Source organism: Tachypleus tridentatus, chromosome 5 (genome assembly GCF_004210375.1).
Source record: "Tachypleus tridentatus isolate NWPU-2018 chromosome 5, ASM421037v1, whole genome shotgun sequence".
Lineage (NCBI taxonomy): Eukaryota > Metazoa > Arthropoda > Merostomata > Xiphosura > Limulidae > Tachypleus > Tachypleus tridentatus.
Window position 1 is genome coordinate 12,082,522 of NC_134829.1, and position 12,858 is coordinate 12,095,379.

Consider the following 12,858-nt stretch of genomic DNA (forward strand, 5'->3'; position numbering starts at 1 on the left):
ACACATCGTTATAATGTGTCACTGTTTGTAAATTGTCAACACATCGTTATAATGTGTCACTGTTTGTAAATTGTCAACACATCGTTATAATGTGTCACTGTTTGTAAATTGTCAACACATCGTTATAATGTGTCACTGTTTGTAAATTGTCAACACATCGTTATAATGTGCCACTGTTTGTAAATTGTCAACACATCGTTATAATGTGTCACTGTTTGTAAATTGTCAACACATCGTTAGAATGTGTCACTGTTTGTAAATTGTCAACACATCGTTATAATGTGTCACTGTTTGTAAATTGTCAACACATCGTTATAATGTGTCACTGTTTGTAAATTGTCAACACATCGTTATAATGTGTCACTGTTTGTAAATTGTCAACACATCGTTATAATGTGTCACTGTTTGTAAATTGTCAACACATCGTTATAATGTGTCACTGTTTGTAAATTGTCAACACATCGTTATAATGTGTCACTGTTTGTAAATTGTCAACACATCGTTATAATGTGTCACTGTTTGTAAATTGTCAACACATCGTTATAATGTGTCACTGTTTGTAAATTGTCAACACATCGTTATAATGTGTCACTGTTTGTAAATTGTCAACACATCGTTATAATGTGTCACTGTTTGTAAATTGTCAACACATCGTTATAATGTGTCACTGTTTGTAAATTGTCAACACATCGTTATAATGTGTCACTGTTTGTAAATTGTCAACACATCGTTATAATGTGTCACTGTTTGTAAATTGTCAACACATCGTTATAATGTGTCACTGTTTGTAAATTGTCAACACAAATTACTTCATTTCCTCCTTTAACACTTCTACAAACTTGAATACTTCTATAGTGTTGTACATTTTCTATAGATCTACGTTACAACCTCTTTTGCAGTAATTGTATTGTAATTTCTTAGACATCCTCTTGTAACAGACAATAAATCTATCTGAAGCTAACTCCACTTTGTCTCCAAATGAGGTCAGTTCACAAAATATACTCTTCCACAACACCAGTTACTCACACATCATGAGATATAGAAAAGCTTTCACAGTTTCTATTGCTGACATTGTCTTTTGGGTTATGGCCATGGATTCCTCGAGGTCTGCTCAGGCTCTCACTATGTTCCACAACAGCTTCATCTAGCTTGTCCCACAAGCACTGGGCAATTTCATAATATCACAATAGAGAGGTGCCTATATGCCTTAGCCTCACTTCTTTCCATACTACCATCCATTTAGCTGCACATTTCATGACAATGGTGCTTGAACGTTGAAATCTGCTCTAAAGTGGGCTAGTGCATGATCACTTTAGATGGCCCAGAAGGGAGTTTTGTGCTCGATTTCTTCTGAGATGTTTCTTGCGGTTTCTTCAGCGATGATGCCTGAAAGATTATAATGGCATATAGTGTACTGTATCGTCTGGTAATTAATAAAATCCATTGAAAAAACCATTACATTTTTAGTAGCATTTCACACGTACAGTTTCTTTAATTCCAATATATAATTTTGAAATTATCCTGCAGTTTTTCTTCACAGGCTTACAAACATGTCACTAAAAAAAAAACACAGTTTGTTTTTCATAATTCTGTACATATGACCAGGTCTTGCTAACCTCTTTCTGGTTCATTATGAAAACAATGGATAAATGGTTTTAAGATGATACTTTTGCAGTATTAAAGAAAAAAAGAACATGTAAACATTTTAAGACTACTTGAATAAATTTAGTGTTGAAGAAAGGAGCAACTTGAGGTCATATTTCTTGATTTAGAAACTAACTTTGGTACAGATTTAGAAGTAGGCATTTATTATAAACCTACATATATAGGGTTATATAGTAATTTAAGTAGTTTTACACCCAGCAGCTAATAAATAAACGTAATTATAGAGCTCACTACATTGTAGCCACAAGTGCCTCAGACGTATGACACTATAAACCAGGTTTTTTTTTGTATTCGTTGAGGGCTGATAACAGATAGCCCATTGTGTAGCTTTGTGCTTAACTTCAAACAAACAATACTACATTATAATCAAAGTTTATTTCCAACATGAATTGGATAATATTATAAATATATTATTTAAAAACAACTCTAATTTAACCTTGACAAGTAAAGTGTTGAAAAGCAGAATAAAACTCTTCCTAAAGTATGTCATGATGTATCCAAATGTGTTGCATACATCAGTGTATTGTTTGTGGGAAAAAACACATATGAAGTGAAGAAAAAGAACAAGAATGTCATCAATACAAACTATGCACACATATTTCTAGTAATGGTTCTTAAATATACACTCAGAATAGAGACATTTTTCTGAAATTCTACGACATCTGTGGTTATTTTTCATTGTTATGTTGTTGTTTGTCACTGAGTGTGTTTTCACTGTTGGCAGGTTTTTGTTGGTTCAACTATATTTTCCTTGGTACACTGTATAACAGAACATTTGAACACAACCCATGTGTCTACAAACAAGTGGACAGAGATTTCGAAGAAAAAAACACTGAAGGAGAAATTCAAAAATTGTGTGCATGACAGGCAGTGAAGAAGTTTTTCTGGTTAAAAAGATAGTGCATCAGAATACTAAAACCATAATTAAGTAACAGCCTTGTATTTCCAGTTCTGGCCGACATGACCAGGTGGGTTAAGGCGTGCGACTCGTAATCTGAGGGTCGCGGGTTCGCATCCCCAAACATTCGCCAAACATGCTCGCCCTTTCAGCCGTGGGGGCGTTATAATGTGACGGTCAATCCCACTATTCGTTGGTAAAAGAGTAGCTCAAGAGTTGGCGGTGGGTGGTGATGACTAGCTGCCTTCCCTCTAGTCTTACACTACTAAATTAGGGACGGCTAGCACAGATAGCCCTCGAGTAGCTTTGTGCGAAATTCAAAAAACAAACAAACAAAACTCTGCAGTTATTCAATTCCAGGGGTTCTCTGGACTTTCCAGTGTCATCAGCTTCTTCATCATTTCTCTTGGGCATTGTACCTTTTAGAAACATCAGTGTCCGCCCATTCACTAATTCTGTGAACTCTCCAAAGTAGGATGCATCAACAAGCAAAATATCTCTTAACACCAGTAAAAGTTATAACATTATTCTTTGGTTTCTTGAAGACTTCATCTTTCGTGTTGTAGTGAAAATCATGGTAACTAGGAAATGCTGTGAGGTTTCAAAATTTGATGAGGAATCCAATCTGTATCATTGTCTTATATAAATAAAACAAAACTATGATTGGAAGAATGGAACAGGTCAGTTTCAAGTTCATTGTGAGAAGTCTTCTGTGATTAAAACTTCATCTTTAATACTAAAAATCCATATTTAAATGCAAAGGTTAACTGAGTTAAAATTGGCCGAAGTTTCAGCTGAATGCATAGATTAAAAGGGTATTATAATGTTCGATTAAAACATGTACAAGATACTGGTCAGACAACACTCTTACACGTGTACGCGTGTTCATCATGCTGTTAGATCATGTGTCCATATAACATGAAGACTTCTTGATATTTAGTTTCTCTTGGTTTGCATTCGACCAGCCATTTGTGTGGCCATGCTGATTTCTATTACCCTTTCAAACAACGGGAATGTGCACAACAGTTTTCCAATCCAGTCTGTCTGGGTATCACGTAGATAAAGCTCAGTTCTTATACAAAAGAAAAAAAAGCTGATACAGGTCTAGGAACCATTATTCGGACCCTTTGTTATTCTTTGCTAATGTTCTGATTTTCTATTCTTACAGGTATATTTCAATTTGCAAATTGTGTAACAGTTATAGATCGAATTATAATATTTTGTCATGTAGATAGTATCTTTTGTCTTCTCCTATTACTTTTACAACCAGAATTTCAATGATTCAAAGCAATTTTAAGAAAATATTCAGTAAAACTGTTTTCATATTGAAAATATTTCTATTGTTCATAAAAAATAAAGAAACTGACATTTCAGTTACATTTCAACCTGATCAAATTAAAACACATTTATGACATTCTTATGATGATAAACACCAAATAAAACTCGTTTTCTTGAAACTTCAGAGAAAAGTGGTTACTTTATCTTACTGTAGTGTGACATCATTACATTTTATCGAGTTTTCTGCTAATCTGGTACATCGGAGAATTTTTATACTTGAAAAAAAAAAAGATCTTTACAATCTACAATTAGTTATCAAATTTCATCTAAATATAAGCTACATGTACAAAGTTATTCAGTTTTATCCATCCGCCCCCTTACCTGGTTAACTAATGAATAGATATTTGCTGTAGTTTTTATCAATGCTGTAAAGGTAGCCAACAGTTTGGATGCTAATTTAGATTTAATTCCTTTAAGTTGCACACTCAATTATTTTCTAGCCACACCTTCTTCGCACATGAGTATTTGTTATTAGTTAAATCTAGGTGGATCCCAACTGTTATTATGCAGCTGGAATGTTTCGCAACAACACTTAGTCGCAACATTGCAGTATCTGTTCTTTTACAGTCTAATCATATGATATATATTTTCGTTGTGTTGCCTTAGCAAGCTTCTGTTACCAAATTCTTATGCACATAGCTACTCTAGAAACTCTTGGAGACATTGGAAAGCTATACATCACATCCACAGGATGTAACACTACGCAAGGAAGAGTAGGTTTAAAATAAACTTCTCTTCCATTGATTAATACTATCAGTTAATTCTATCTGGAGTAACAAAATTCACAAGCATATTTTGATAGTTTTCATTGCCAGTTCTTCCAGTATCAGACTAGAAGTAATCAAGTAATAAGAAAGAAAGACAGGATTTAACAGATAAACTCCTTTGTTTGTCCAGTTGACAGTATTATTTTGTTACCTCGTAGCATTGGTTGGCTGTCACATAACTCAATATCATAATCAGACAGCAAGGGATAATAAAAGAGTAATTATTTCAATCCCACAGTAATGATAATAAATATGGACACCATAGATTATCTTATTCTGTATATTATAGTAAATGGTATTGTAGATAGTATAATCATTCATTACCCACTGATTCTCATTATAATATATCTTTCTTCTTTCATGCTTAATAAAATTTCTCACTTGCGGATTATTATACCATTATAATCATTAACTTCCTCTAGCAAAGATGTAACTTAAAACAATGAAAATATATCTTGCAGTAGTATTTTTTGCATGCTTGATATTGACATATTATGAAAGGAGTTCTTTGGAACTGGCCAAGTGGTTAAGGCACTCGACTTGTAATCCGAGGGTCGCGGGTTTGAATTCCCGTCATACCAAACATGCTTGCCCTTTCAGTCGAGGGTGTTATAATGTGACGGTCAATCCCACTATTCGTTGGTAAAAGAGTAGCCCAAGAGTTGGCGGTGGGTGGTGATGACTAGCTGCTTTCACTCTGGTCTTACATTGCTAAATTAAAGACGGCTAGCGCAGGGCTACTCGAGGGCTATCTGTGCTAGCCGTCCCTAATTTAGCAGTGTAAGACTAGAGGGAAGGCAGCTAGTCATCACCACCCACCGCCAACTCTTGGGCTACTCTTTACCAACGAATAGTGGGATTGACCGTAACATTATACGCCCCCACGGCTGGGAGGGCGAGCATGTTTAGCGCGACACGGGCACGAACCCGCAACCCTCGGATTACGAGTCGCACGCCTTACGCGCTTGGCCATGCCAGGTCCAGCCTAATTTTTAAAAACTTTCATATACAATACAATTTGAAGTTGGGTAAATAAAAAGACAATGATGGTCAAACATTGTTACCCCGTCAGTTTTAAATTTCACTTCTGTTGGAAGGCTCTTATTGTTTTGTTTTCATCAATTAGCAATTTTATCATTTTAGTGAAAAATATATCTATCTCTTATCTTTTGTAAGCAGTTTAAGAGTAATTAACACTAGTTGTTAGGATCTCATAAATGATCTGAGTATAACTCCGACTGTTCATGAACAGTTCAACTGCTCATGCTCACTAATGTCATGAGTGTAAACAATTTATACTTTCGACATTAGTCTGAACAACCGTTTTACTGTAATGGAGTCAAATTGCAAAATACGTATAAGGTATTTTACCCAAACCTTTACTTGTTAAATGCATGAAAATATTATATACGGATATATATATGACACTTCGAGTGAAAATAATTCCACTAATATGTAACTTTCATTAAATTTGTATTTCCAATAAAACCAAATCTTAGAAAATTTCACTGTGATGTTCTGAGTGGTAATAATTTCAACGACAGTAGTAGTTCTGATGCTGAATCTCAGATTAGATATGCAAACTTATCTAGCGAAGGCAAAAGATGCCATAGAAAAGACAGTACCTGGTTTTAAATTTATTTATAAGTCCTATAAACAAAAAACAAGTATTGGTGAACTAATATCATAGGGAAATACAATGTTAAAAAACAACTTACAGGTGAACATAAATATTAACATTCTAATAGTAATTCAAACTTAAATCTCATCATAAATTGGTTATACAAACTAAACGAAAGATTTGCCGTCAGAAGTCATAGGTCCAGCTTTCCTGTATTCACAAGGTGTAACTAATCTTGTAAATCAGTGATGTCGAGAAAACCCACTTGTAGAGAAATATATATGCAAAAACGGCTCGTTTGGGTTGAGAAAATATTTTACGTAGAAGAGCGAACAACGTTTCGACCTTCTTCGGTCATCGTCAGGTTCACGAAGAAAGAGGTAACTGACCGGAAGCTGACCACATGTTTGAAAGGGGTTGTGTAACTGTGTGTCGAAATGTAGAGGGCGGTATTAGATGTTTGAATATATAATTTGTCTCAATACTAAGAACGACAGAGACAAAAAGATCTGCCACAACAAAAAACTAGAAAAACTAAGATGCAAACAACAGAAAAGACACCAAAACGACAAACCGTTGACTAACCTCATAATTAACAGATCCGACCGTCAATTAAACACAGACGAGAAACATCTATTTAACAAAGGACTCAACTTCGCAATAGCACCTAGGTACATTCCAACCATAGAAATCAAAACATGTTTAGAAGACCTAGCCAGGAGACTTGTGATACTTTCTACAGAGAAGAAAAACAAGGAAACAACCAAACACAACCAACAGAAAGAAGACAACTTAGATAATTTTATTGACATCCAACAGCCAAACTTCCCAGGTAAAAATTACAAATTTATATTTTCCAGAAACACCAAAAAACAACATCTTAAACGATTTTTTCAAAGAATTTTCTCACAAAACAGAAAACTAAAAACAACCTTACAAAAGAGACATTAATTCTATTAAAACCTAAAACAAGACAAAACATAAAAATTCTAAAAGCAGATAAAGGTAACGCTATAGTCATAATGAACACGAATGAATACATCCAAAAATGAATAACATCCTATCAGACACGAACAAATTTAAACCAATACACACAAATCCAACAAAGACACACGAGACGCAACTGAACAAATTACTACTACAAATGAAAAAAGCCAACACAATTTCACAAACACTTTATTCCTACCTACGTAAAACCGACTCACGTACACCGCAAATATACGGCATCCCCAAACCTCATAAACCAGATTGTCCATTACGACCAATAATGTCCAGATATGAATCGTTTAATTACAATCTTGGTAAATACATAGCATGGGCATTCTCCAAATAGGTAACATCAGCCAGCTCATTCATCAAAGACTCTTTTAATTTCAAGTCTAATCTAAATCAACTTAATCATAAAGCCTTAATGGCCAGTTTCGATGTTATATCCCTTTTTACAGAAGTTCCAACCACTGAAGCCTGCAAGATAGCCTTAGAACTCTATGTCCGAGACCCTAACCCAACTATAGAAATTCCCAGTAACCAGTTAGCAACCCTCATAGAATTCACCACGATAAAGACAAACTTCGTGTTCAACAACCAAAACTATATACAAACAAATGGCCTAAGCATGGGCAACCCAGTATCACCAGTTCTAGCCAATATTTTTATGACACAAGTTGAAACACAAGCAATTAACACAGTATTACATCCACCACTATACTGGTACAGATATGTAGATGACACGGTTGCGGGATTCAAATCTACAGAAAACATACTTAATTTTTTCAATCACATTAACTCTATACATCCCAACATTAACTTCACATATGAACAGGAAGAAAGCAATCAAATATTATTTCTTAACCTTAAAATTACAAGAACTGACACACAATTCAAAACAGAAATCCACAGAAAAATCACCCATACTGGACTATACATTCCTTGGGACTCAGAAACAAAACAAAAATTAAATATATTAAGAAACCAAATAAACATAGCCACAAAACTATGCTCACCCGATAAAATTAACTACGAAATCAACAAAATAAAACAACACTTCACCAACATCAAGAAAAAACCGTAAAAAAATTATACGAAAATACCTAGACCGACAACAAACAAACAATAATAAATCCCAAGATACAACAAGCTACAAAACCTTACACTGCTGCATACTATATGTTCTCGAGATCAGCGAAAAAAATAACCAACTTTTGGAAAAACTTATAACAAAACACAACATTCCAGTAACACCAAATTTATTCAAAACCAGGTACAAAACTAAAGTCCATACTATGCAAAAACTACACTGACAAACACAACATCAACATAATTTATAAAACACAATGCAACAACTGTCACGACTTCTATATTGGAGAAACAAGAAGAAAAATGGAAACTAGATTCAAAGAACACAAAAAAACACCTTCACACGTTTTTGAACACTGCAAATCAAATAAACACAACGTAACCGCAGACGACACCCAGACATTAAGTAGGGAACCAAATATAAACAAATGCAAAATAAAAAAGGCGTACTTCTACAGCAACTAAAACCAAAATTAAACCAATATAAAGGAACAACTTTTACCTATACTAATTAATAACCTGACATCCATCTGCAACGTCTCCTACAATCTTGTACCCGATTATACTCTCGTCCCTAAGACATGTGTCTGTCAACGGTCACATTCAAACTCTTACGTTCTTAACCTGAAGATGACCTAGGAAGGTCGAAACGTCGTTCTCTTGTTATCAACAAAAGTGTCAATACCCATACCAGCCGTTCTGAAATACATTTTGCTTACACTGTTTCTCAATACACAAGAACAAACCACAGCAAGTAAGAAAATTAAATCGATAATAAGCAACATCAGCGATAGAATACTTGCAATTCTATTATTTGAAAAAATAGACCTGTATTTTACAGAACCAACCTGATTCTTTTGAATAATTGTCTTTAAATCGAATGAGAAAGACTTGAAGGAGTCCACTTTTAATGTTAGATGAAGCTGTGGTAACACTTTCAGACCCATAGCTCGTGTGGCTTTTTGTATGGGCATGCATTAATATTTTGCTCAAAACTGAGATTTTATTGTTTAACAATTTTGCACATATGACTTATATTGAAATGAAATGCACACCTAATTGTAGGTTCTAAGCATCTGCCAGTGTATCAAGTTTAAAGAAAATCCATCAAAGTTAAGTATGTTGTTTATCAAATAAATTTTCGGCGTTATCAGTACGAAGAAGAAAAAAAGAAATTCAGTTAATGTAGGATACTTTATGTATTGTGTAATTCAGTTAATGTAGGATACTTTATGTATTGTGTAATTCAGTTAATGTAGGATACTTTATGTATTGTGTTTCTTAATGGATTGCCTTGAAATTCAGTATGTGAAGTAATTGTTTTCTAGAGCACTTACACTGAAAGCATAGGATAGTTTGGAAAACCACAGTCTGACCTATAGAAAAGAAAATTGCTAAACTATCACTCCTGTTAATAGCACACAGTTTTTCGTGCAAAATGTTTTGGTGCACGACACACTACTCTGTCTTAACATATGTATTTCAAAATTCTTTCGACTTAACAGTTATATTGAGAAGGGTCGTGTAGTTCTTAACATCCTCGTCGACATACGTTTGATTATTTGAAATAGGTTATTTGCAAAAACTTGAATACATTATGTTTTCTTAAACGTACCTAATAGTTAAGTAGTTTTAAATTTAGAAATCAGTTGAAATATAAAACAAATGATCGGAGCAGTAATACTCTGTATTTAAAAATATATTGTATTAAAGCAAATAATCTTGCATTCAATGGTGTAATTAATGTGATAATCTATACGATAAAATCTTAAAAATGGCTAAACTGCAAGATGTATTTTAGAGTGTATTGTAGTATGATATATTATTGTTTGTACACTTTGCTATTGTCAAATTCTCTAACTTAAAAAAAAAAAAATCAGCGTAGTTACTAAAGAAACCTAGTTCTACAAATAAATTATTTTTTGGGTAAACTAGCTAACTGTAATGAAGCTAAGATATCAGAATATGAAGGACAACAGCAGTACTACATGGGATTTCAACAGTGCATGCATGAAACTACAAAGTTCTTAACGGAAATGAATGGAATATTTTCTGGTGATAACCTCCGGGTTCAGCTGGTTCACCATCTCCGAAAATATTATAATAAACTTTGTGAAGGTGAGTTGATATATGTGTATTATAATGAGAAGATATTTTCTGAATTTATACACTTCATGTAAAGTTTACATTTGATAAAAAATTTTTATAGCATAATATTGAGTAATATTTATCACGTTAATATTGACGGATTACCTTATACCGCATAAACAGTATTGAACATGAAATCTTAATTTATTAAATTATGCTAAATATCTATGATAAGTCTTTTAAATTAGCAAATCAGAATTGGTGCATAGACTTATATTTTAAGGAAAAACAATGTTAAGGCAATAAATATATAATTAGTTTAAGTTGTTAAAAATAAAACCATACATTTGGAGTAGTTTAGCAAATTAATAATTTAAGTTTACTTTCTTTAAGGAATCGAAATACTGTGCAAAACTGTACTGTAGTTGGAATTAGTATAATATTAAAAATATAACTATAGATTGTTTACCAAATCATCATAAATTAACTTTAGTTTGAATTATAGTTTTTCAGACTTAGAGGTGCGTACTAGAGGAAGTTAGCCACTGCAGCAATAAAAGTTGAAAATTCCAATCTATAATCTTCAAATAATGATAAGCTAATATAAAAAGTACTTTTTACTATTATCTACCAGATTTTCAGTCTTTTAAAACATGATAAACCAATTCCAATAACAATTTTTATAACATAATAACCCAACTCTAGATCTTTAGATATACTTCTTCCATGACAGAATAAACCATTACCAACTAAAATTATTTTGTAACGTGATAAACCAATTCCAACTACAGCACTTTAATAACATGATAAACTAATTCCAGCTATAGTAGTTTAGTAACATAATACATTATCTCCAACTACACTTCTTCCACAACATGATCAACTAATTCTTGCAATTTTTTTCATAAAATTATAAAGAAGTTCTAAGTACAATGATTTAATAAAACCATAAACCACTTTCAACAATATTTATGTTATAACATGATAAAACATTTCTAATTTCAAATATTTTATATCATATGAAACAAATATATACTAGTTCTTTCACAAATTGAAAAACAAATTGCAATTAGAATCTCTTCACATCTTGAGAGATCGTGTTCAATTACACTTATTTCATAACACGATAAACCAATTCTAGTTACACTTCTTTCATAACAGGATCAACAATTTCAACTAAACGTTTTATCATAACATAAAAGCAAGTTATCTCATAGCATGATAAATCAATTCTAGCTACAATTCTCTTATAACGTGATAAACGATGAAAGATAAATTCCAACTGTACTTTATTTTATAACATGATAGATCTATTTCGTTACATGATAAACCAATTCCAACTACATTTATTTCATAACACAATAAACCAATTCTAACTATAGTCAGTACATAAATAACATGATAAACCAATTCCATCTGTTATTCCTTTTTAACACAGTATCTCTGTCTCCAACTACAGTTCTTTCAGTACGTATTCAATTAGTTCTTGCTATATTTTTATAACATTATGGACCAGTCCCAAACACAATGATCTTATAAAATTATAAACCATTGTTAAATATATTTCTGTTAAAATATGATAATACAATGCCAACTACAAATATTTTATAATATATCAATATCAACACTACAATACTTTCAAAAATTAAAAAAACAAATTCTAATTAGAACGCCTTCACAGTATCATAGATTGTTTTAACTACACTTAGGCCCAGCATGGCCAGGTGGTTAAGGCACTCGACTAGTAATCCGAGGGTCGCGGGTTCAAATCCCCGTCACACCAAACATCCTTGTCCTTTCAGTCGTGGGGGCGGTATAATGTATGATCAATCACCCTATTTTTTAGTAAAAGAGTAGTCCAAGAGATGGCGGTGGGTGATGATGACTAGCCGTTTTCACTCTATTTTTACACTACTAAATTAGGGACGACTAGTGCATATAGTTTTTGTGTAGCTTTGCGCGAAATTAAGAAAAACAAACAAACAAACAATTACACTTATTTCATAGCCTGATAAATCAATTCTACCAACATTTCTTTCATAACATAATAAACCAATGTCTACTAGTGTTTTATCATAAGATGATAATCTCCAAGTATAGTCCTTTCGTATTAATATAAACAAAGTCGAACTAAAGTTCTTCGTAACACAACAAATCAACTGCAGCTACAGTTCTTTTATAATATGATAAGCTAAGTTTGATGAATATTCTTTCATGGCATGTTACATTAGCTACAACTAGAGTTTTTTTATAATATGGTAAACTAATTCTAACTAATATTATTTTATAATATAATAAAATTATTCCAACTATAGTCCTTTTACAACGTGTTCAAGTAATTACTTTTTAATTAAAATTATAAATCAATAACAGATTAAATTTCACAATAAAATTTGTGAAAGTGA

At 32.7% G+C, this 12,858-nt stretch overlaps 1 protein-coding gene across 1 annotated transcript in view; it reads left to right on the forward strand.

The window, feature by feature from the left end:
• LOC143250528 (uncharacterized) overlaps window positions 1-12,858 on the forward strand; it is a 62,939-nt gene that overhangs the window by 40,096 nt on the left and 9,985 nt on the right. The window contains exon 5 of the mRNA XM_076501201.1: window positions 10,301-10,483. Within this exon, the coding sequence (XP_076357316.1) occupies window positions 10,301-10,483 (183 nt within the window). The remainder of the gene's footprint in view (window positions 1-10,300; window positions 10,484-12,858) is intronic.